The sequence below is a fragment of the Strix uralensis genome, chromosome 1 (assembly GCF_047716275.1).
Source record: "Strix uralensis isolate ZFMK-TIS-50842 chromosome 1, bStrUra1, whole genome shotgun sequence".
Taxonomy (NCBI): domain Eukaryota; kingdom Metazoa; phylum Chordata; class Aves; order Strigiformes; family Strigidae; genus Strix; species Strix uralensis.
This window is the reverse complement of record NC_133972.1, coordinates 115124161-115151572: the sequence shown is the minus strand read 5'-3', so window position 1 is coordinate 115151572 and position 27412 is coordinate 115124161. Positions and strand designations below refer to the sequence as shown.

Here is a 27412-nt window from a genome sequence, read left to right as displayed (position 1 = left end):
GCATGATTTCTTTGAGAGATAAGGTGCATTTGGTTGATGTACTGTAGTTTTCAATATAAAAACTTAACTGGGTTTAAAAATGGGATTTTCACCTCTGAAAAGTACATTATTGCAAAGTTATCATACAATAAAAAATGAGCATTACAAAAATGGACTTCCTGTGAATGATAACTTCATATCCAGCCTCTGTAATATAGATGAATTGTTTTGTAATTTGCTTCAGACAGGGTAAAATTCTCACCCTTAAAAAAAAAAAAAAAATTTTTTAAAAAAAAAAAGAAAGACCCCACAAACCCCCAAAAGAATGGATCCTGCACAGGATCTAATCAGATAACACTAATGCAGAGGTATTAATGAAGCTGTTAAGATCTATTCACTGTCCTGAAGGACTGAAGTATGCATTGCCCATTTAACCTTCAACACTAAGGAAGTGATTTGTAGTCTGTTGACCTGGTACTCCATTACTGGAATCTTGTGCTTTTGTTATAGCAGGACATAATGAATGCATGATCTGAAGGCCAGTTAAATAATGCTCTCCATATAACTGACATCAGTGATAATTAGATAAGAAGAAACAAAAAAAGGAAATCTTTTCAGTTCACTTTTTCAGTCTTTCATTAGTGTCAGTAGTATGTAATGTCTTTATTATACTATCTATGAATTGTTGAAACATTTCCACCAGGTCAAAAACTCTTGCATACTAATCATATTTTAGAGATTTTGTTTATTTTCCCAGATTATATTCTGCCTCAAAACCTGGTACTTGTGTATTCATCATAGGATCTGTGGATGTGTATCTTATAGGAACAGACTGAGAATGATGACTGTAGATTTTGTAGACACTGTCACACTCCACAGGAGTCAGACTCTGCTACAAAGAACCAAAATAAAATATTACTGCCCCTGTATAACACAATAGCATTTGATGTTGTAAAACGCCTTTGCCAATACATACTTCCGCTCTCAAAACGCCAACTGTTCCCTACTGTATATATACACACATCAGATTATTTATTTACTTATTTTTCATTAACAAGGACTCTTATATCTTTTGGAAACTATCAGCAGCATTGGGTACCAGAAGATATCTGATGGAATTGTAGGGCAGGATTCATATTGCTGAAAGCAGATGTTTACTTCTTCCAGTTATTGAGACTCCCTTACTAGTAGCTGGTGAAAAACAGGCATTTGTAAGTAGACCAGCTGATTTCTTCCCTAGAAGAATTTTGCTGAACTCACAGTAAGCACCATATGGTGATTTTCTCAGATGTACATGGCTAAGTTAGAGAAGGTGAAACGTTCTCTTAGTAAGCAAGACTGTTTAGAATATGCATCTACACTATCATTAGTTTTGCATCCTTCTCTATGAGAAAATACCTTTCTAATGAAAGTGGTTTTTGGTGTTCCTTATTAGTCTAACACTCCTGTAATCCAGTCAAATAAAGAATTATCTCTTTCTACACTACAGGAATGAAATATAATGATTTAAAAGTGCGTGTCAGCCCTTGTGATAAACATTCACATAGAAAACACATTTTTATGATTTCAATTATTAAAGTTCTCATTTAGTCTTCCTTAATCAGTATAGAAACATGGGAATGTCTTAAAAAAATAATTTAAATAGTATTTTTTCATTATTGTGCTTAGTCTGTTCAAATTAAAACATATAATTTGTCCAGTTACATATATTGTTCTCTATGCACTTTCTCTATTAAATCATAATTTTCATAACCTTTTTTTCTTAGATATGACTGTGGTGTTGATGTTAGTATGTCATAAGAAGCTATCTTCTCTGCAGTCTCATGATATATTTCCATGTGATTGGTTAAGTAGATTGCTGTAATCTCAGTCATCCAATTTCAACAGATATCACTGATTAATGAGAATGATTTATCCTTCCCTTCTCTGCTATATATTTTTGTATATTTTTACTGAAAATATACTGTTTGGTAAAGGCTCACTTTTTTTTTTTTAGCTCAACAAATCTCAGCCTTTTTTCTTTGACCTTCTTCAGGTTATAATTTCTTTAGTTAATATGATGCTTTTATTGGAAAATGAGATGTCTTAAGATATTTGTGTGCTTGGTTGTTTTCTCCTTAACCTTGATGCTTATATCAGTTGCTTAATTGTTATCACCATACAGTTATGAGACTTTTTTCATCACCCTAACACTACATGACATTTGCATTATGGCTGTGAGGTTTGATTCATAGCACATATATTGTACTTCAAATATAAAACCAAAATTAAAACTAAAACCAATTAAACATGCTTTAGCAATAAATACTGACCAGTATAGTGACCAGAATCCAGACAATTTTTCTTTTATGGCATATCTGGTTTGGAGAACTATGGATGCTACAGCTCTGATTCAGTGCAAGAAGTAAGCACTTGCTTAACATGAAGATCACATGTATTCCTGTTTGGAGAAGTCTTTTGCTGCCACACAGAGTTTATAGAAGTTCAGTGCCTTTCTGAGTGTTGCAATTCATTTTTCATTTTTAAATCTAGACTGTTTACAGCTGTGTTATAGCATCAGCATAATCTCTGATTTTAAGATGCTCATTTGGGATTTTTCCTACTGTAACTGGATGGAGAACTTAGACCCTTGCATTTGTAGGTCAACAGATATGTGTTTCACTTCTGCTGCTCCTCTGAGTGAGTACAGGAATGTTTTGCAGATGTTGTCAGATTATTTTGCAAGCACATTTCAAAACCCTATGATGTATTCAGAATCAGAAATGCGGAAAACCTTTTTTTAATCTGTTATATACAGTTGGAATTACAGTGCGAAAAGATAGTTGAGTAACCACAGTGCAGTTTTAGAAATGCTTGGGTCTTTTGTTGCTCTCCTTAATGATTAAACTTGGAACTGCAAAGGAATAGTTATCCAGGTATTTGGTGCAAGCTGACAAACTAAGAATATAGATATAGGTAAATGGTGCTAATATTAACATGAGGCTTTCTTTCCATAGTTGCCTGTAAGGTAAGATGCCTTTTTGCTTTCAAAATAATTTTTTTCATAGGACTGTCCTCCAGATCACAGATATCCCATTAGTTGTGGGACATAATTTTTAATTCTAATGCAGTATTTATTCCAAAAGAAACTATACTGTCATCAAAGAAAATTAAAGCAGAATGAAAGTGGAAAAATTAATATGCATTTTGTTTAATAAGCAAAACAAAACAAAACAATCTCCAGACTGCATTTCAGTATAAAATATTGTTATCTAAACAATGCAGTTTAACTGATTGCCACATTTTCTACACAAATTTATACAAAGCTTGAAGTAATAATCAATTAGTCAATCCCAATGTTATGCAAAAAAACCCCAAACCCCACAAATTTCTGAATGAGATGTTTTCACCAGTGAAATATATTTGAGTTGTTATGTCTGGGTAGTATGGCAAATTGTATCTGACATTACCTTAGATAAAATATGAGTAAGACAAAAATCAGTATTCATTCACAATGATGAAACAATGGGAGAGAATTTGGTCTTCACAGAAGTCACAAAAAGATTTTCCATTAACTCAGAGAATTCTTTCATTCACAGGGTAGAACTACCTTTATTGTTAAAGTCATTGGGGAATATTCACTAGCAAGACACTGTGAATAGAGTTTTGAGAAAGCTAAAAAATGAGCTGTCAACTATGCACTGCCAATCAAAAGTGCTGGTTGGATACAAATGGGAAAGTTCATTTTGTACTTACTGAGAGTTTTAAGTGAAACAGTTTTACGGCAACATCACTGGATAATAAAATTTCCGAATAACTTTACCTGTATAGGAACTGGATTTTGAAGCTAAAACAAGCTATACCTTGAGGATAGAAGCAGCCAATATGCATGTTGACCCTCGTTTCCTGAGTCTGGGACCCTTCAGTGACATGACAACAGTGAAGATCATCGTAGAAGATGTTGATGAACCACCTGTGTTTACTTCACGTTTGTACTCCATGGTGGTGTCTGAGGCAGCAAAGGTCGGCACTATCATTGGAACTGTAGCGGCCCATGATCCAGATGCCTCAAGTAGTCCTGTCAGGTAATTATAAGATGTCTTAATTGTTTATTTATTTAGCATTTGTATTGAAATTATTAATTTTGCTGTGGGGGGGTCTTTGGTTACACTGAAAGCAATTAGTTTTTTTCCCTTGAAGAGGGAGGTTGAGATGTTCTAGGGGTTTGCATATTTTGACTTTTATACTTCTGAACTGCAGAAACTTTGAAAAAATAATATATTTCAATCTCTGTAAAGTGAAGAAGAAAAGATATAATTTAATGATTCCAAAGAAAAGAAACCTCACCTATTATTCATATTTATTTCTAAGTTTAGGAAAAGTCTGTTACTATCTATAACAAGTTATGTTCTCTTAAATCAACCAGCACCAAAATATATATACAAAATATACTTATATGTGTGTGAGTCTGTGTGCATAATGATTCATATCATGCATGCACTATGCACAAGAATGTAATAGCATATAGACTCTTCCATGGCAAACCAGAGCTGAGGTCCCACAGAAAAAAAAAAAAAAAAAATTAGAAAAAACTCTTTACATGAGAGAAATGGATAGAACAAGACACATCCTGTCCTAATCAAGATGGTTAAAGGCAATAATCTTTTGGCTTTTGTAAACTCTGCTGCAGACAAATATCTTCCATTCAAATTGGAAGATATGAACACTAGAGATGCATGAAAACTGTCAAGAGCCTCTTCTTTTTTCTTCAGTGTGTGAAGAACCTTCAAGTCTTTCACAATCCAATGCCCAGGATCATAAAAAACCCATAAGAAAGCACAAAGTCTTGACCTTATGCCTTCCTGTATCTAAGGTTGTTGCATTTAAGGGGGGAATTAATTTGGTAAGAGATGAATCCCCTTGCATTCCAGCTGGTCCTCAGAGATTAGAGGGGTTAGTGGCGGCTGGACTTATCTCTTCATAAGTATGCCAATTAGGGCTGTAACTATAGGTCTGACACTGAATGAATGAACAGCCCATATGCTGTAGGTCCAGTTGCATTCAAAAGAAGCTGTCAAATTCACAAATAGTACGGTTTATTCTTATGCAACATCTACAGATTCTTTGAGATTGCCTACGATAAATGCACAAACTGCAGGTTGCCTATATAGAACTACACAAAAGAAAAATGATTGCAATCACACCCACTTAATTCCTGGGTACTCACTCTGCGTAGCCAAAGGCTCAAATCTTACCAAAAAGCATCCCTTCTGGGGGGGGTGGGGGGAGGGCGAGGAGCACAAACCCATCGATCTGTCCTTCTGATTTGGTGTTGGATTATCGTCCCTCCAAGTTAGGTACAAACTTGGGGGTAGTATTTATCTTAGTATGTATGTGTGAGTAGGTGGGACTGTAGTCAAGCCATTATCTTTTGATTAATGACACGGCACATTCCTTGGTGCGAGGGCAACAACTATTTTTTGTGGGAAAAAGAGGGAGGATGAGAAACAAGGCTGGCTGGCTACTGCAATAATCATCCCTTGAGAGAAAGGGGTAGAACAGGAGATAAATCTGTCCTTGAGATAAGCGAAAGAATGAGACCGCGTGGCCTACACCTTGCTTCACATGTCTCCTTGGCGCCACGACAAACACAAATCACCGGATCTCTATCCCGTCCTGTGTTTGTTCTGGGCACCCTGTGTCAAGGAAATGTGTATTTTACAGATTTTTCACTGTTTTGATTTTCTCACGCTTCCAACACCTAACAAAGGTCAAATCTCAATGATAAAGACTCACCACCTAGGTTAAACCAGTAATGAGTTACTTGTTAATTTTCTTATACAGAGTAGTAATATTAATTGTCAAAGGAACATGCAAAGGATCTAGAGGGTAATACTTCTGACTCAGGAATTTTGCGAACTTAAACATCTGCAGGAGGAGGAACACATACACAATTAAAAGTTAGTACTAAGTTTCATTTGTTTTTATTGTTCATTTAGGGCATACATAGAAAAGAACTTTACAGGTACAAAACTCATTTCGATGTCACCTTTTTTGATGATGTTAAATTTTTACTTTCAGGCGTTGAAGATTAACTTGGGACTCTAGTGTAGCTCTGTAATTTCTAAAGCAGCAGTCCTAAGTTGTAAAAATAAAGCATATGTTTCACTCCTAGAGGTGACATAAATGTTCTCTCTCTCTCTTTCGTTATATTTGCAACATATTCAAAATAGATGATTCCTATAATGTATAAACAAGTCCTAGATGGATGGTTGGCATGGATTTCCTTGTGAAATTTATCTTTGCTGAGCTCTTTCATTGCTGTGGCAGTGTTTTCTGGCACTGATGTTAGCATCTGGTGTATAATGTCAGGTTTAGCAGAATCATGTAGGGTAGGATTAAATCCAGTTCCATAAATGAATTCTCCATGCTCAGAATGCTATTGACTCCTGTGTAAACATAAGGATGAGTTTATTGGCCTTGATCTGGTTAATTTTTACAATTCCACCATAAAAAATAGTTATATCACCAGCTTAACTAATATCCTGAAGATTTCTTCTGCTTTGAAGTTGTTTGGAATTTGAGAGGGAAGAAAATAAACTTAGTGAGGGTTTATCTACACACTTGCGAACCTGCTATGTACATTGTTGGGGATACTGACAGATCATATAATTTAAAGCTGTCCTGCATTTGCTATGATATACATCAGAGACAGATTCACCTAAAATTGGAATGTGTTGAGGAGGATTAATGCATAATACCTTTCATGATCTATTTAAGAAGTTTAAATTATTAATCAATAAATAACTATTCCAAATTCCAAACATTGGTTTATATTTATATTGATTTAAAATTAGATTGGTTACAATTCAGATAATGTTGAAACTACAAGATCAGACACAATTAAAACTTAACAATAGTGGGGGGGAAGTAATAAATATTTTGAAAATAAGAGGTTATCTCATATGGACCAGAGAACTATTGATGTTTGAACTAGCTTAAATAAAGGATTTAAAACTCCTGTAGCTCAAAGATTTTCAAGTATTAATGGCTGAAAGGAATTAAAGCATTAAAAGTATTTAAAATTATCTTTTTAGAATAATAATATGGATACAACACTTGTAATTAAGTTAAGGGAAACTGCTTGTTTCCTATCCACAAAAATAATTTTTCTTCTTGCTTCATAAGAATCTGTCATCCAATTTATAGAACTTGTTTGCTTTCCCTCCCTCCCTCTTTCCTTCCCTTCCTCTCTTCCCCTTTCTTCCCTTCCTTTACTTTCTTTCCTTCTTCTCCACTCACTTTCTTTCCTTCTTCCCCACTTCCTTCCCTTCCCTTCCCTTCCCTTCCCTTCCCTTCCCTTCCCTTCCCTTCCCTTCCCTTCCCTTCCCTTCCCTTCCCTTCCCTTCCCTTCCCTTCCCTTCCCTTCCCTTCCCTTCCCTTCCCTTCCCTTCCCTTCCCTTCCCTTCCCTTCCCTTCCCTTCCCTTCCCTTCCCTTCCCTTCCCTTCCCTTCCCTTCCCTTCCCTTCCCTTCCCTTCCCTTCCCTTCCCTTCCCTTCCCTTCCCTTCCCTTCCCTTCCCTTCCCTTCCCTTCCCTTCCCTTCCCTTCCCTTCCCTTCCCTTCCCTTCCCTTCCCTTCCCTTCCCTTCCCTTCCCTTCCCTTCCCTTCCCTTCCCTTCCCTTCCCTTCCCTTCCCTTCCCTTCCCTTCCCTTCCCTCCCCTCCCCTCCCCTCCCCTCCCCTCCCCTCCCCTCCCCTCCCCTCCCCTCCCCTCCCCTCCCCTCCCCTCCCCTCCCCTTCCCTTCCCTTCCCTTCCCTTCCCTTCCCTTCCCTTCCCTTCCCTTCCCTTCCCTTCCCTTCCCTTCCCTTCCCTTCCCTTCCCTTCCCTTCCCTTCCCTTCCCTTCCCTTCCCTTCCCTTCCTCCCTTTTATTGTTTTCTTGCTTTCTTTTTCTTTCTCACCTCTCTCCTTCTCCTTCTTTCTTTCTTGCTTTCTTACTATTTTTTTAAAGAAAGATCTTTGGCTCTTCAAATTGTGTAGTGATAGTGTTAATAATTAGAGATCTAGGGGTTGGCAGGAGATTGACTCCCAGCTACAGGGCCTGCCAAGATTGACTACATAGCAGAGATGACAGGCATAGTCTCATGGGGAAACCTGCCAGCCTCAAAACAGCTGAAGAACACTGCTGAACAAATAAATAATAGTGCTGGCATGAAATAAAGTAAAAAATGAACTACAGTTAGCATAACATGGGGCGGGGGGGCGGGGGGGGAGGGGGGGAAGTGAAAGAGGGAGAGAGCCTTAATCCATGAAAACTGCTGTTACTGTTGTTTCATCTCTTTACTCTGGTCTCCCTCTCACTGTGACATAATGCGGTAAAACAATTCTAATTATGTAACAAGTGTCTGCTCTAAGATATTGCAGCCAAGAGGGGTAGATAAAAACACAATAATACAACAAAGTAGAAGCTGTTATATTACAACACAAAAAAACATGTAGTGATCATTAGATCACTATACCTGGGATCATAAGTCATAAGATCATTATACCTGGAAAGTCCTGTTTTTTAACTATCTTCCATAATTATTTCCTGCCATGTTGTTCAAAGGATTTGGTAAACTTTATATCAATAATCTGATGTATCATCAGTGTGACAGTATTTGTAATGATCACACTCAGTCTGATTCAGACACTTTAATTCATCCTAAGTGTAGGGAAGTGCTCTGGAGTACATACTTGATCTAAATAAGAGTGCAAGAATCTGACCCAATATTAAATCGAATGTCAAGAATATTCCAGTTGTAAATCTGCCTAATCAACTGTCCCTTTCTCTCAAAAGGATTATAAGCAAAGCACTCACAGGCATTTTGACCTTTTCCCTTATGCTATTTTCTGTTTGCTAAGGAGCTCATTTCCCCTTCCTAAAACAAATTTGGAGGTAAAAGATATGTTAAGCCAAAGAGTTAAGGGCATGAGCCTATGTTTGTCTAATGACAGTAAAGCACCAGGAGCTGACAGCGATGACATGCAATCCCTTGACCTACTCTGCATCATCTCTCTTTTTTTTCCCTGACCCTGCAGCTCTGGGTGACTCAGGGGCTCTTCTGCTGGTGATAGAAAGCTCTGTGCTCAAACTGCCAGCCCCCATGGGAGCAGTGCTCGGCTGGTACAGCCATGTAGCAAACTTCCAACTCACCTTCTCCTTAGCTGGGGTTCAGGAGAATGCTATTCCATGAATAAATTAAAGTTTGCCTTACAGCAGAGAGGAAGAAAGGAAAGAGAGGGGAATACCTATAACCTCACTTAAGAGGATGCTGTGGGAACAGAGCCTGCCGCTGTCAGCACAGGTCACTGTGTAACTCTCACCTCTGTATACAGCTTTGCTGCTCTCAACACCCCAGAGAAACTGGACAAAACAAAGCTCAAAATGGGGAAAGAGTGGAAAAAGGAGCTCTCTAATAAGAAATCAATGAAACTTTTTCACAAGCTGTAACTGAACATAAATCAAAAGTTTTCTTTCATTCTTCACCTAGGTACTCAATAGATAGAAACACAGACCTGGAGAGGTATTTCAATATTGATGCCAACAGTGGAGTCATTACAACTGCCAAATCTTTGGACAGGGAAACTAATGCTGTTCATAATATCACAGTTTTGGCTATGGAGAGTCGTAAGTAACAATTTAAAGATTTTATTGGCTGTTTATATGTAAAACTTCAACTTGATTGTCATCAGCTGCATTGAGAGAAATCATGACAGTTTCAAACCATGGAAGATAAAAATATCTTTTTGCTCAATGTAAAAGAAACTGATGTGATAAAACTTCAGAAACACAACAGATTAAGTATTTGCTCTTTCCTCTGCCTCACGCGTTGTGTAGTCTTTTGACTTCTGAAAAACAAGTACAAAGGAAGATGAAATATGTTAAGTCAGCAGTCTCAGCTGAAGTATCATTAGAGGAAAAGTGATACAGAGTATAGAGGAGAGCAGTTAGCCCATCTTAGTGATGGCACTCACTTAGAGTTAATTGTTGTTGGTCAACCACAGCATTCTTAAAAAGTATGAAGGAAAGGGGATGTGAATGCTTGTGTGGTTTCAGCTTCCTGACTCTAAGGTAAGACTGTAGAGGATATTTTGTACTTGGTATCTTTTCTAGTGTAAGAGAAAAAGTGTTAAAGATTTGAGCACTTCAAGCACATACAACAAAAATTCTGTTAATGCAAGTTTAAACCTAAAGCTCTGACTACATTCTATGAAAAACTATATATATTTGCCTTTATGTTTGAAGGATTTATTTCTTCAAATTTTATCCTTATTACTGCTCTGTTGCACTGTGATAATAAAAGAGTTATCAGTTCTCTGGGCTGCAATTTTCAAAATCTTCACTTCTTGTTTTCAATTAGGTTAATTTAATGTTTAATGTGAAAGCTAACTTTTATAATTTAGTGTCTGTATTAATTTGTCTTGTATTCTCAGGAGTAGAATTTTGGTCTAGGAGGCCAGCATGGGAACCAAAAACTTTCCTGGGTAGTAACAAAACTGACAAGGTAGCTAAGGGGTATACCTGGCACAAGTGAGAATCTAGGAGCACAAATAATACCTTACAATGTTTTAATACATATTCATGACCAGTTTGGTTTTCAATAAGCTTAGATCAGCAGAGAAAAAAGTTGGTATCAAAACTGATTACTCCTCTGGTATTTTACATGTGGAATAAAAAAACCCAAACCAAACCACTTTACATTTGGATGTATTGCTTTAAGTACTTAGAATATTTGCTGAAATCTGGTTGCAATACCCTATAAAAAGATAGATATGTATTTGAAGGTTTGTACAGTTTTTTATTCTGCCTTGCTCCATCACTAGTATCATCACTTGTGGTAAAAAAAATAATGCAATCTCTCATTTCCTTGGTCTAAAACAGAAGTGTTATCTAGCAAAATAATGAGTACACACTAATGTCTTTTATGCTTAGTCCAAAAATATCTACTGTTTAAGATTAAATTATGACATTGGACCCAGAACAGATTCAAATTTTGGCTAGAGATCTGCATCAGTTTAAGAATGTGATTCATACTTAAGGTGTTCAACATTTTAATGACAGTGTTAAAATACTTAGTTGTGTGTGAACTTTAAATAATTTGGGATTTGCTTGGGAATACAGCTTCCTCCTTTTTTCTGTTATACATAGCTGATGGAATTCTGATTTTAACTTCTTAATAGCCTGATCAATCTGAATTGCAACAAAAATGTTTTTAACCCATAACAAACATGCTATTCCTGAAATAGATAGTGCTGTTCTGGCTAGCTATACCCCTTGGCAATGGTTTTACATCATATTATTCTTACATATGATGTGATTCAGTGCTGTGATTAATGAGTTAGATTTTCAGTTTATCCCTGAGAGTCAAATCTTAGTTTAATTGAAGCAGCTGGAAAACATAAACATTGTTTCCACTAGGTCTAGAAGAACAAGCCAAGAGCTTACTTCGTCTTTCTAGTAGGGTTTGTAATTGATTTGACATGTATATGCAAAAGAATGAAAATGGAAAATGTACTGACCCAAAGAATAACTTGCAACGATCTTGATTGTTTTGTTGGCTTATTTTCCTATAGAGAATCCAGCACAGATTGGGAGAGGTTATGTAGCCATCACTATCCTTGACATTAATGACAATGCTCCTGAGTTTGCCATGGAGTACGAGACAACTGTCTGTGAAAATGCTCAACCTGGTCAGGTATGGCTTGTTAGTTTTCTTACTTTTTTTTTTTTTTTTCAGATAGGAAGCCATTCCTTATGAAAGCCTGCTGGCTTTAAGATAAAATATAATCAGTTTATGGCAGTAAAAAAAGATGTTTGTTGTGGAATACAAGGAAATACTAATCAAACACTAACATCTTCACCATAACTCTGAAGAGAAAGATTCAGGTGTAAAAATTACTTGTTGAAGCTCTGTCTTTCTTACTGGTTTAACTGACACATTTTTCTAAACTAACTTAATTTTGAATAGTATTAAGAATGCATACTGCCTCCTAATTTTTCTGGGAACTGGGAAATCATAACACGGAAGTTATTCTGAGACTAAAGGACTACCATTCCTAAAATGAGTACACACTTTTATTTCCCTTAGGAAGTATGGGCCATAAGGCCACAATTTCACAAGGGGGATGTTTTCCTACCATATTCTCCAGTGTTTTTAACTCCCCAAATGTCTTTCAAGTAGTCCCAGACTCAACTAAAAGTATCTGGTGTTGTTCATCCTTGGTGTCTCTCATATTTGGTCTTTTCCTCTCTACTTTGTAAAACCTCAGGAAAAAAAAAAAAACACACACACAAAAAAAAAAAACCCACAACCAAAATCTCATTTTCTCTTCTCTCTCACAGAAAACTAGTAGATGCTTCACCAACATAGATCCCACATATTCCTTGGGCAACTTTGCTCTTCTGTGCTGTCTCCCAGAATATTGTCCTTCCTGTGGCAGGTGTTGATTGTTGCACATTTCAAAATCACAGCATAATTTAAATCCTTAATGGAGAACACTGTGATTATTAGTTTATGTTCATGTGAAACACAGAATATGCATGCTGTTATTGGGGTACCTGTTTGTTTTCCCTGTGATCTAGTCAGAAGAGTTAGTTCTGCAGGTTCATGTTTTATGGATTTTCAACAACAGTGACACTTTTTTAGAGGCAGATTTTGACAGAATTTTAGAAAATAAAACTGGAAAAAATAATGATAATAATAAAAAAGAAATCCCATAAAATATTAGTATACTTATGACTTGGCTTTTTATTTGTCATGGTATTAAAAAAACGCCACAAATGTGTATTTAAATGCTCAAAAGCATAATCATCTCCTTGCGAAAGTTTACAATGTTGATTGCAGCCACTGATAACTACATAAAGGGCATCCAGAAGATACAGTTCTTCCACTGTTATGCAGTTCATACTCCAAGCTCTGGTGAATGACAGGACCTAACTTTCTCACAGGCCCTGCAGATCATTACTTTTGGCCAATAAGGTTGGTAAACGGAAGTAAAGAGTTGAGTAAAATTTTAGTTTTAATAGTGTCTGTTACATGTTCAGGAGATTAGAAAACCAAAATGCAATATGAGCAGGACTCAAGGGAGGGTTGATACTTTCATAGGTTATATAATGTACATGTATTTATGCTTCTTACCATCCCAAATAATAAAACCCCCATGTATCTCAAAACAGGTGATCCAAAAAATCAGTGCAATTGATAAAGATGACCCACCAAATGGCCATCAGTTCTACTTCAGTTTAACAGCAGAGGCAGCAAATAACCACAATTTTACACTGCAGGACAACAAAGGTAAGGACATTTTGTTTGGGTAAATATTCACCACTAATACCTTTCATTTTGAATATGTTGTGCTGATTATGACCTACATGAACTTCTATTCTGGTAAGGACATAAATTAAACTACAGTCAGCCTGAAAAATAATTTTATCTACAGATTATTTGTCAAGGGAATTAAGATGTTGTTTGAATCATTTAAAGCCTTGAGCCAAGCAGAGCAGCTTCAAATCTTTCTTTTCTTTTTTTTTTTTTCCTTTTTTTTTTTCCCTTCCTCCCAGAAATCACTCTTCGCACATTTTTTCCTTTGTATTTATAGGCTTTATCTAAATAAGATTTTACCTTGGGGCAGTGACTGAAAAATGTCCAGGAATTCATGTTTTATTAATATAAGTCAGGGAATAAAAAATGAGTGCGTGGTAAATGGAGAGGGTCTTTTTTTTTTTTTTTTTTTTTTTTTTTTCCCCCAGCAAAACACATCTTTCCAGTAAGTACACCACCTGTTGAAGAATGCTGTTGATAATGGAAGCTGCCTATGATATTTACACTGACGTCTTATGAGTATTTCCCTAAAGACTTATGCAGACTCCCATTGACATCACGTTTCTATTAGTTAAAATATCTGAGAACACGCTTCTAATTAGTGTTCTCATTAGTTGCACTGCATAGTACAGCAGCTGGGCATGTATCAGTCAGTTTAGCTATTAGTTGTAGCAAATAAAACTGAATAGACACTATGTTACTCCTGCATTGCTCTTTTATGGATCAGTACTAAACTAGAGCTACAAAGTCATCCTTATTAAATAAAACAAGAAAAACAGACATATGGTAGATAAAGGATACTGTTTTTACAGACAGACTTTGAACAATATTCTCTAAGTATAACATGTGACCTAATAAAGTTCTCTCACACAGCTATTTGTTGCCTTATCCTGTGTATAGTTACTGACATGCTCAATTTTCTTCGTATGAGCAGCTTGCAGTTCGAAACTAAAGACTGTAATAGTAATAATGATCAAAACAATAAAAATGCATTAGAATAAGACTCTATTCAGAAATCTGCCATTGTTAGAAAAGCTGTAAAGTATTTAATGAAAAGGCAGGTCCTCTTCCAGAGAACTTAAGATGTGGAAAAAGTAATAATATGCTTTGGCAATGCCATTAAAGTAAGTGGAGTTACAGGTCACAGCAGCAGTTGCCTCTTTCAATGTTAATTAATTTTATGCATATCTCATATGATTCTATATGAAGAAGTGTTTGCATATTTTGCCAGATCAGTCATAATAGATGACACAGTAAGATAACTTTACAGGGCTATTGATATACCTGTCGATAAATAGATAACTAGATAGATAGACAGATCGACCGACCGACCTTTTCTATACATTCTAGGAGATGTAACTCCCTACCTCTCAGGAGCTGTCAACCTGTATTGAACACAGTGAGTTTTGCACATATTTTCTGGAACACATGGACTTTTTAATCACACAACTCACAGCAGCGTCGAATCACACATTTTAGACTGATTATATTAGTCATCTTGACTCTCATATGAGTCGGAAAACAAGTGCATGTCTTTTTTACATGTGCAATTACCTGCATTTGTGCACCAACTGGATTTTTTTTTTACATTCAAAAAATATTTTATTGGTCTTCATAACTTATTCTCCTATTAATATGTTAATTCCCTTCCACTAATATGCTATCTATATCTGTAAATAATTGAAATAGATCCACAGAAATTAGACCTGAAACAGGTATGCAGGTACTTAATCTGATCACTAAAGGGTAATTTTTTCTTTTTTATAATGATCTCCTCTTCAGCTACCTATCAAGAGTTTGCAACTGTGATCTTAAGTAAAACCAAATAGACCTCTGCAGTTACAGTTCTGAAACAGTCTTTCATAGAAAAGAGTAAATCTTTTTCTTTAGTTGGGTATCATTTCTCAGCTGATCCTATCTCTGCAGCTTCAAAAATACATGACCAGGAAAGGTGAGCTTGTTGAAATAACATAAATGTGTTTGTGAAGTCTTTTAAACAAAAGACTGTATTATTTATAATGTTGTGTTTTAGAAAGGCCGTGTATTTTATATTTATCTTTTTATTCCTTTACCTAGATAACACTGCAACAGTATTAACCAGAAGAAATGGGTTCCGAAGACAGGAACAGTCTGTTTTTTACTTGCCAATATTCATTGTGGACAGTGGATCACCTTCACTTAGTAGCACTAATACCCTTACCATCAGAGTCTGTGATTGTGATGCAGATGGTATTGCTCAGACATGCAATGCAGAAGCATATATCTTGCCTGCAGGACTTAGCACTGGAGCCCTGATAGCAATATTGGCTTGTGTCTTGACACTGCTAGGTATGTCTTCTTCCTGTTACCCTTATATTCTGCTCAATGTATAGTAGCAAAAGATATGTATATATATATTTATGTATATGAGCTTCAACACACACACACATCCCAATTTCTGCAAACATGGACATCTAACATTCCAGGCAGAACAACATTCTGTATCATGAATCACACAAAATCTTTAGTTTGGGATTTTCAAGTTCAGATACTTAATTTATATATCAAGCTGTCTCCAGATGTATCTATGAAACAATAGTAAAAGAAAAAAGATCACTTCCATCAAATGTAATATTTAAGAGATAAACAATGCAGTTTACAGAAGTATTTGGTTTAACATACTCACCATATAGCCAGTATCGATGTGTGTCCCTTTTTCAGAGATATAACTATCTTTAAACATTTATTGATTTGCATAGAACAAAAGACATTCAGAAAATATAACAGGTGTAATTTACTGATGGGAAACATTTAATTGAATATCTTCTACAGAATGATCTTTTGTTAATTCTGCAACTGGTAGCACAGTTGGATTTTATGTGGTGTAGTGAAACTGCAACTAGATAAAAGACAGTGGAAAACAGTGGAGCAGTGTCAACATGTTAGTTTGGTTAGCATTTCTCATTTCATGCCTAGTCCTTAAACAAAGTGACTACATGCTATTAGTAAAGGCCCAAATCAAGGAGCAAAGATGAAGGATCATCCTTCATCTACACATTGCAGGATGCAGGTGAGCAAAAGTGCAGTTTTGCTTATTGTCAGATAGTTGACATGCTAACAAGGATATCGATTCAGCATGCAAGAATTTTCTTGAGTGTTGTTATCAATGGAGAGATTTTTCTATTTCCTGTCTGGACATACCAGTCTAAGGGAAAAGGGAAGGCCATAGTCTCCTCAGTTTGGTATAAACCCAATGGTGATATATCCATCACTATTATCCAATTTGAATAGGTCAAATCAAGAGACTTTCATCCACACTCCTGTTCATGGCAGTGTTTCAACGATGTATAGATTTGTCCTCTTATTGACTTTGATTCACCTCACTGTAAACCATTAGAAGGAAATGTCCCTTTTGCTACAAACATTTCTAAAAGACTCAAAACAGGAAATTCTCTTGCACTGCTGTTACTGAGTAAGGAAAATCACTACCTCTGCAATGAACCTAACTGACTTACTCACTAGCTGTGTATAGGAGGTGGCATTTCCAGAGTTTTTCGTCTTTGTGAAAAAAACCCTAACAACATAAGATTGTTTAAACTCAACACATGGTTAGGCCTAGGTTTAAGGAGAAATGGAAGGAAATGATTGCCAAAAGTTTTAATGAACACTTTAAAAGTGCCATTTCTCTGGGAGCATTTCTAGGTCATTTATACACCCAAATGATCTTTATTTGGACATGAAACTAATGGTAGAGTTCAAAAAGATACAGAAAAGATTCTGTCATGTCAACTGGCATTGACATCAGTGGAAAAACACCAATTTAAAACTTTGGTCCAAAGTACTTCAGAAGAAAAGTTCTGCAACAATAACAATTCACTTCATCTGAAATTGAAATGTCACCATTTCTGTTATATATAAAAAGGGAGTTTCAGAAGGTTACATGAGAAACTATTTTAGATACAATGCAGCCTGGCCTGAGCATAAGCTTTTCTTAAATAAGAGCCTTATGTCTTAAAGAAGAGCATTGAGTGGAGACATAGCATCTTATCAGGCAATAACTTGCTTATTTTACTCAGTACACCAGAATTCACATACAACCAGTAACTCAAGAAATCTGAGGTTTTATTCTGGTCATTTTTAGAGTGTGCTGAACAAACATCTGGCTAAGAATTGAAGATAAGCTCTCTGAACATAGTGTTCAAACAACAGGATGTGCACTGAAGAGGAGTCTTGCACATGACTGTCTTACCATTAATTTTATTTGTCAAAGAATTACACTTCCAAATTCAGCTGTCTGAATATATCACCACTGTTGATCCAAACAGACAATTGTACGTGCTGTCATCACCTCCAATCTAAACTGTTCCTTTTGGGTACAGTTCAAAGCTGCAGGAACAGTTTAGGCTGCAGTTGTATGCTAATCCTGGCTTTGAGTCTTGCATTTTGGTACTGTATCCTGATGATGATTTGTTCCCAGACAGCTGCCAGTCTTCACAAGGAAGAGGTACTTAAGCATCACTGCTGCCCAGTGAAACTCCAGTCAAGTCTTGTTGCTTGTCTGGTCCCAGAGCCTTTCTTCTTCTCTCATTTGCTCCTAGAAGACATTTTCTGGGATCAGCTGAATGGTAGTACTTCTAGGAATTTACTTTTTCCTTTTCCCTTTTCCCTTTATCTTTTCACATCCATTCCCGAGAACAAATCCTGAAGATCCACTAGCACAGCATAAAAATAGGCTTTAGCTGCTGGCAAGTGGTTCCAGGGCTGGGACCAAGGGATGAACCTTTTTGTGTAAGAGTTTATCAGTGAAAAGAGGAGACAGGCTACCGGATCAAAATTTTTTTTCTGACCCAAGATTAATATTCAGTGCAAATCCAGTCACATTCATCAATGTCATCTCAACTTGAGTGCCAGTTGTAAAGGGGAGGAAACAAGAGATTTGCAGAAATGTCATGGATACATGCATTCTGGCACTAGTATCTTGAATTCTCAACAAGCTCTTGTCTTCTTAAAGTTAGTATGATGTACATTGATACTTGTTCTTACCCTGTGCAACTCTTTGTCTAATAAATAAACATTTCTCTTAACCAAAACTCAGATTGTCTTAGTAGGATTTCTTAGTGTTATTATTTTTACTTAAGCAATCAATCAATTTTGTGTAAGCACAATGTTTTCACTGATGCTAAGAAGGAAGAATGTTACTAAATCATATTAATTAATTATAATTGCATATAACATGGTGTAGACTATTTTATTCAAACTAAAATAATTTTTAAAAGTGAAAAACTTTTTACCAACACCTTTTTCATCTCCCCATATTGACTGATAGAGATTAAATTCTAAATTGTATTCCGCAAGAAAGTTCCAGTACTTTGTTAATTACTGAAAATAGCTTTATAATTATTCACTCTGCAGTGAGGCTACGTTTAAAAGAAAAAAATCTAAAAAAAATAAATGCTTGTCATTTATTCTATTAAAAAGCATATGAAAAGCTAGTTTGTATTCATTTTAGACTGTACATTATTTTTAGAGAAGTAGGAATTTCTTAAGTCCTGTGAAAATTATATGGTAATTTAATTCGAAGTAATTTGTTTTTCAGTTAACATCTTCTAGACACAATAATTACACAAAACCACAAAAAACAAGTGTTTAGCATAAAATGTGTACATAAAATCAGAGAAAAAAAAGAATGTTCACCTGTAGATAACCAAATCATATTTAAGAGGTTAAAGATTTTCTTTGTATCGAAACAATGGAAAGCTAGATTGACATAATGCTTTTTCATTATTTTTATCTTCCATACTTCTGAATATAATCTATTAGTACCACCTATTTTCTTAGAAACACTAAAGAAAGCCTCCTAGTAGTGTGGTACTGGACTTTACAAGTTAATAATACATTGATTAAACCTCAAAATACAGATTAAAATTATTATTTTTTCAGCTGAAAGACAAGGAATTTGTTATTATTATCACAATACCTAAAAGAACCCAATTAAATCATCACATATAAATGTGTGATTCATAAACAAGAAGAACCAGTCCTAGTCATAAGCATCTTATTCTCTAAATAAAATGTTTACAGAATATGATTATGTAATATGTGTGGGTTTTGGTCTTGCAGTTTTAAAAGTGATGAATCTATAACTCTTTTAATTTGGAAGAATCCAAAAGATGGAAAGCTGCCAGTCAGAGAGGGACCTGGGGGATTTGACTGACAGCCGGCTGAACATGAGCCAGCAGTGTGCCCAGGTGGCCAAGAAGGCCAATGATATCCTGGCTTGCATCAGCAATAGCGTGGCCAGCAGGGACAGGGAAGTGATCTTACCCCTGTACTCGACACTGGTGAGGCCGCACCTTGATTCTTGTGTTCAGTTTTGGGCCCCTCACTACAAAAAGGACATTGAATTACTCAAACGTGTCCAGAGAAGGGCAACGAAGCTGGTGAAGGGTCTGGAGCACATGTCGTACGAGGAGCGGCTGAGGGAACTGGGGTTGTTTAGTCTGGAGAAGAGGAGGCTGAGGGGAGACCTCATCACCCTCTACAACTACCTAAAAGGAGGTTGCATAGAGCTGGGGATGAGTCTCTTTAACGAAGTAACAAGTGATAGGACACAAGGTAATGGTCTCAAGTTTTGCCAGGGAAGGTTTAGACTGGATATTAGGCAGTATTTCTTTACAGAGCAAGTTGTGAGGCATTGGAATGGGCTGCCCAGGGAGGTGGTGGAGTCCCCATCCCTGGAGGTGTTTAAGAGTCAGGTTGACATAGCGCTGAGGGATATGGTGTAGTTGAGAACTGTTAATGTTAGGTTAAGGGTTGGACCAGGTGATCTTCAAGGTCTTTTCCAACCTTGATGATTCTGTGATTCTGTGAAATTAGAAGGTGATTGAGTAAGCAATGCAGAAGGTGTTTTCTGAAATTTATAGACCCTATTAGGGTCACTCAATGTGGGCATTTAAAGGTTAGAGTTACTTTGCAAACATCAATCCAAACTGATTAAACAACAGTTATATATGAAGCTTGTTAAATGGGAAATTAAATCCTGAGTCTTGGCCTCTGTAATCCCCAAATCTTATCTGACTGTACTGGCAACTGCAAGGTATATCTAAATAGGTTATTAGTGTGCTGCTTAGATGTCTGAGGATCTCCAGTCATCAGGTTTATGAATCATGATACACCTAAGGCATAAACCAATGTGCAGATTTGCTTGCAGCTGATGCAGCTTATTGCTATAATAAATGCCAGGCTTAGGGGTGTAGCATATAAACAGCATGATCCCAGGTTGTCTCAGGGCTTTTATGGCTTCCTTACAATTATGTTGCAGTTGCCTTGAGTACAAAAGGAAAAATTAATACTAAAACAGAGACATATGCTCAGGTGACCTAAACCTGACTTTTTACCAGATCATACCAAAATGGAAATTTCATAATAATTCCGTAAAGCAAAATGGCAAAGCAAAAATCCACTCATGTAAAGGTGTTTGTTTAAAGACTGATTCAGGTGAGCTGAAACTACTGATATTATCATTACACCTATACTGACACAAGGATAAAACTATATATTACCATAACTAAAATAAATAAAAATTACATTTTCTCTTGGCTATTGTACCTGTTAAGCAAAATCAAAATTTCTAATAGTTCAGGTAAACCAGAACACAAAGATTAGTTTAGTTCTATCTTTATTAGCTGGGGTTATTTAATCATTATAATTAGTTACTTCTAATATAGATTGGTTTATTTATTTGTTAAATGACATACAAAATCAGTATTGCCATTTCATGTCTTTAGGATGAGTTTGGTGTACCAGTATAGAGAAGCTTCAATGTGCAATATATATGATCATAAAGCTTTTCCATCATATTATTTCTTCACTAAAAAGCATAAAATTAGGTTTTCTAGATGCTCAGCCAGTCACTAATTACTGACTTAATCTCTGCTTTTGTGCTAAAAAAACCCCAACACCATGATTTAATGAGAAATGGATAAACTTTAAAACCATTTGCACTTGATTTAGATATCAGTGAAATTTGTTTTGGGCTTGTATTCATCTTCAGTTCCTGCAATGCAGCTAAAGCTTTGTTCATTTAGAGGTTAAACTTTATTGTTCATAGCTGTTGGAAAGGCTAGAAATTAATAATCTCATAAAGCCATCTAAATGCTAAAATATTTAACCTTTAGAAAGACTCTATATTTTTCTTGGCTTCAAGCAAGTGTGAGATGTACAAGGAATATTATATAGAACATTCATTGTATCCCAATTTTTATTGTACCTTTAGGTGGACTTGCCTAGTAAGTTTCATATTTTTCACTTATTAGCAGGTATTTAGCTTTTAAAATGAAGTATGTTAACAGAGACAGTGGTGTGAAAATGCATTTACACTTGAGTAAAGGAAATTATTAGCTGCTTACTTATATAGCAATAAAAATTGTGGCAGTAAATGTTAAAAAAAAAAAAGTTATGTCAGTAGCAATCCTGGCTTAAATGTATATTTGTACTGTCAGCAAGCTAATTGTCTTTCACTTTAAAATATATTTTAAAATAAGGAAAAATATTAAAAGTGGAGTGCAATTGTTGTCTCTGATGACAATTTTATGTTCTCTGCTGTATAATTTGCAGCTCAATTTGTATTATACAAATATCAGAATGTTCTGAATTTTACAAAAGCCATTTTAAAGGTCAAAATCTTATACTGTCAAACTGCTTATGTAAATATCGTTCAAAGCAAAATGTCCCAAACTAGTGGCTTCTGAATTCAATACATAAAGCATGAATTAGAGAGATGCCAGGGGCAAAAAAGTGAAAGAGTGATGCTGATGCTGCAGTAGTATAGTCACAAGGCATCTGTTAGTAAATGGATCATTAGATGTGTGCCTGGTAGCTACTGAAAAGAGGGGAAATATATTGCCTAAGATATTCGTCAAAAAGTTTAGAAAAAAATTGAACTTGCTCCACTTTTAATTTTAGACATGCATGGCTCCAACGGAAAATAGAAAGAATTGAAGAAAATCCACCTTTGAAATCATCTCATGCTTTATCCAATTACAAATAGTACCATAACATCCATAGACATATGATAAAGTTTTCTGCATACACAGTCTCTGAATGACTGCTTTATTCTATCCAAGTGATCCCAATATTGAATCATGCCTCATGATCACTAGATTGATATTGGTTTTAAGAATTCCTCCATGAAAAGGAGGGCTTTCAAGAATGGCAGTCCTACATCATACAATTTATGGAGGCCATTTTTGAGACTACCTAGGGAAGCTCAAGCATAATTTTATCTGTATCAGCTTTTGCTTTTCCATATGTTTCTCCAGCATTTATTGGCTATCAAAGTACTGTAAGTAAAGATTGCAAACCGTAGACATATGAATGCATATAATCAGATATTCTTAAGATTAAAAATAAACATAAAATCAGAAGAGATTAATTGAATGTGGAACGACACTTTTCAACCTACTGTTATTTTTACAGTCATAGCAATGCTTGCTATCTTCTAGGAGTATCATTAACTCAGCAAATGTTATCCAGATGCTACAATATAGTATTAATCATTTTCTAGGAGGATGACTCACACTTCATTATGTCCCACAGATGGGTGAAATATTCATATTACTGGTTCCATATATTGTGTGTCAGCAATGATGTTTCTCTACCAAAACTGCGTTTAAACAAGAGGAGCCTTGAGTTAATTTCTCCCAGTTCTTTTGGGTATAACTGCAGTTTAGTATTAGCTTTCAATCTTAAAGAAATTTTAAGGATTAAAGTTTAAAAAACAATTACTTTTCTAGCACTGGCTGATCCAATAAACTCCAGTTCTAGCAGTTCTCATTAGATGTAATACATAAACTGCAAGTACAGTACTTTGCACTTTATAGAAAAATGAGGTCCTATATAGAGATATTTCTAATCCATGGACTAAGACAGTCTTATTTCACACATTGCTTAACAATTCCGTGTTCTCCAATCTACGATTTTTAAAATTAATTTTTTTTTTCAGCAGAGATTGGCCATATACTTTAATTCAGTCGCTTCCCAAATCATGGTTGTTAAATTCTATTCAGTGACTTTATGAATGTGCTTTTATCACTTGGGCAATTAAGAGTTCAGGAAAAGGTCTTTTTTGTATTTCATGGCTGTGAGATTGCAATAGTCAGACTGAACCAGTCCTAAAATTTATGTTTAGCGGACAGCATAGGATATAGAATTAGAGATGAAGACGTTAATCCAGAATGGTTTTGGAAATAGATTCTTTAACATCTATAAAGCTTATGGTTTAAAAGCTGTTTCAAAACCTGCTAGGTTTCAGATGTAACTGCCTGTTATTTCCTTGGGTCTTTGTCATATAAATTAATGAGTACTTCCACCACTAGGAAAAAAATGAGGAAACTTCAACAATGCTAAAACTCCGGTCTTTCTGTGTTCCAGTTCTTGTCTTGCTGATTGTCACCATGAGACGACGAAAAAAAGAGCCCCTCATTTTTGATGAAGAGAGAGATATCAGAGAGAACATTGTCAGGTATGATGATGAGGGTGGTGGAGAAGAAGACACTGAGGCTTTTGACATGGCTGCCTTGAGAAACCTCAACATCATCAGAGACACCAAGACCAGAAGGGATGTGACACCTGAGATTCAGTTCTTGAGCAGACCAACTTTTAAAAGCATCCCAGATAATGTTATTTTTAGGGAATTTATCTGGGAAAGACTAAAAGAAGCTGACGTGGACCCCTGCGCACCACCCTATGACTCCCTGCAGACATATGCGTTTGAGGGGAACGGCTCGGTGGCAGAGTCACTCAGTTCTTTAGATTCGATCAGCTCAAACTCTGACCAGAACTACGATTACCTCAGTGATTGGGGTCCTCGCTTTAAACGGCTTGCAGATATGTATGGGACTGGACCAGACTGCTTATACTCATAGCCTTGGAACCTCTCTCTGAAAATGCACTGAAGAATACTAAAACAGAAAACTTAACCTTACAGACTGAAGAAAGTTGTAAATATTTCTCCATTTTTAACCTTTTAGGTTTTTTTGCCTTGGTGGAACATATCTTCATTAGACTTGTCCTAAGGACTGCACTGACCACCCAAAATATGAGCATTTGGTGGCATTTTTGATAAAATGAAACGCTCAGCCACGTTCAAATAGATAGCAACGCTCAGATACCTGCAGAGGCAACTCACTTTCAAGAGTATCTTATGCACTGTGACCTCAATGAGCCAGTGATACTTTGTAGATGCTTTAGCACTATTGCTATATCTAGAACACAGAGTCTCTGGTATGAGATAAGCATAAGAAGAAACAAATTTACAAATATATAATTCAATACAACTTTACAATATATATTTACAGATGCAAGGGTTTTTTAAATAAATTTTCTTTACAGTGTTGCATGCAGGTCGCTAGGCAAAAAGCAGTACAGACATGAAAACAAACAAAATCCCAGAAGATAACTTTTTTTTTGCTTCTCTCTGTTCTCAGAGCTATTTAATTAGAAGTCTATAATTTTCTGGGTAGATTTATGAAAAATTAGTGTTTATACTAAGAAATTCCATAATGTTTATCAATTTACTGAAGCAGTTTACAAACTACATAAAATGAGAAAAATGGAGGGATATTCTTATGGTTGAAAAGTTTTGTGATGCCCATGTAGGTATAGAAAAAATGTTGCTATCTATTTGCTCTTTTTTATTATCTCTTCTGATTTGTACAGGAGAATTTATCCTTTTTTATTATTATTTGACATAAAGTGTTATATTTATTTTGGAGCTCCAATATCCACTAAATTCAGGTCCATTTTACTGCCTCATGGTATTTAGACTTATCAGAACATGCTGATTTTTCTCCAGTCTCAGATAAATGTAGGAAATGAAGCATGGAAATGGAGAAATTACAGTAAAGCAATCTCGCCCACCATTCATCTCTCAGAAAGGAGAGCAGCTCCAAGGACATGCAGTTGTTCTTCTGAGCCATTATAAAGTCTGAGACATTTAAATAAAATATTTGTACATTGGATTTTTGGAAAGAAGACTACAGAGGTAACTGGGAGTGTCTTTAATGCAAGATTTAATTTTCAAGGTTAAACATGTTATATGCTTCCAAGACTGTAAACACCTTGCTTTTCTCCTTCCCCTTCTCTTTTGCTGCTGATGAATCACAGTAAAAGACTCTTTTCAGTTTCTTTCTTATGTTAGCAAGTAATGCTATTAACTCCAGAAATCATCTTTAGATCCTGCTGCACATGAGTATTTTTCCCCAAAGGTGTTAACTCACTACACATAATTTCTACACTGGTTCAGGAGTGCCAAAACAGAAGGACAACTGCTGTTGGTTAAAATACTGTAGGATTTTGAAGTAGGATTTCATAGAATAAGATAACTTTTTTATGATTCTGACAATATTTATACTTCATCTTTCATGATTTATTACTAGATAATAAGGCATATATTCAAGTAAAATAGTGTTTTTAAGTATTATTTCAGATTGGTTTGTTTTAGGTAATCTGTAGATGAGTTCCTAAATTAGACTCTGCTCCTGCAAACTTTTTGCTTGTACCTAACTTGAAATGACTTGACTTGCCTGCAATTACTGAGAGACATACAGAATCATTTGCAGGACTGTGTTTGTGAATAGAAGGTATTCCATAGAGGATGATGCTCACTCTAAAAGTATTTTTCTGAAAGAAGGATCCTTGTACTAAAATTCTAATGTATGGGTGACACCAGGCTGGGAGATGGGAAATTATCATTAAGGCTTTGTAATTTTTGCAGCCCAGCATTATCTATTAACTATGTGAAAGTGGCCTTCAGCTCCATCAGAGAAAACAGAATAATTTTAATCATCTGCAACATATTTAATTTGAGTTACATTTTGGTAGACAATCATTGTTTCATAATTCATTAGATTTGCTTCTAGTTGTATTAAATATATATATATAGGTATATATATATATATATGACAGATTTTGTAATGGAACTGAAAGATATCACCCATGACTTTTAGTCATACATGTAAGATTTTCAATAAAAAAATTAAAAAAAAAGGAAAATGAACCATGTGTATGCAGTTTAATGAGAGCGAGATATACTGCAGGAGTTAAGCAGGTATTAAATCAGCAAGGTGCTGAGAGAACACTTAATCTCCTTGTTGTTTGTGGGAAGATAATTCATGTGTTTGGATTAAGATGTCAAAAATGCTGATTTTAGCACATAACACTCAAATGAGATTTAAATGTAGTTTAGAATAAACAGTACAACTCCCTTGCTTTTCCACATTCTATATCTGTAAAAGCCCACAAAGCTCCCCTCTTATGAAACTACATTAAGGGGTTTTTTTTTGTGTGTTTTTTATGGAAAGAAATATGCTTTACTCTAATGCCATAAAAACTCTTGCATATATATTTTCTGTTGCACAGTTCTAAAATAATTGAGTAGATTTGTTGTTACAGTATATATGATTACCTACTGATTATATTATTGCAATAAGAAAGAAAGAAAGGTGGAAATCCCTTACATTTGATGATAGACGTTACAACAGTATATACATATGATATGCATCATACACATACTATATAATGCTCTCCATAAATTACCATGACTATAGGTTTTCACAGCTTATAATCTGATTCAAATTCCTTCTTTGAGTGTTATTTATATCTCATAGCCTGATGTCATAAAGTATATTCTACTGACTAAACAGTGTACAATAGAAGAAATATTTTTTCTGTCCCAGAAAGTTATGAAATTATTTGAGGAAATTAATTAGAAAGGCCTTTTAAAAAGACTTCTCATTTTATTTATTTAACTTTCTGAAGAGCTCCAGTATCTATCTAGATGCCAAAAGCCCTCTTTAAAAACTATGTCAAATATTGCAACCACTCCCATCTTATAGTGAAATGCCAACATCTCTTTCCTTCCACCATGTGACAATTGAATAGGCTTATTTTAGATTGAGATTTCAAAGCACCTTGAAAAACATATGGTTTTAAGAGTGCTACTAAAAAAACCTGCTTAAAGTTAGCACATCTGAAGAAGATTTAAAGCAAGACTCCTTACTCTGCTTTGACCAGTGTAAAATCTACCGAATTCAATAGTTAAACAGTGGACATT

General features: G+C 35.6%; 1 protein-coding gene across 1 annotated transcript in view; it reads left to right on the top strand.

The window, feature by feature from the left end:
- Positions 1–26806, top strand: part of CDH7 (cadherin 7) — an 82784-nt gene extending 55978 nt beyond the window's left edge. The window contains exons 7-12 of the mRNA XM_074877663.1: positions 3790–4043; positions 9490–9626; positions 11573–11694; positions 13176–13293; positions 15397–15648; positions 23731–26806. Of these exons, the coding sequence (XP_074733764.1) occupies positions 3790–4043; positions 9490–9626; positions 11573–11694; positions 13176–13293; positions 15397–15648; positions 23731–24224 (1377 nt within the window). The 3' untranslated portion in view covers positions 24225–26806. The remainder of the gene's footprint in view (positions 1–3789; positions 4044–9489; positions 9627–11572; positions 11695–13175; positions 13294–15396; positions 15649–23730) is intronic.
- Positions 26807–27412: the final 606 nt, after the last annotated feature.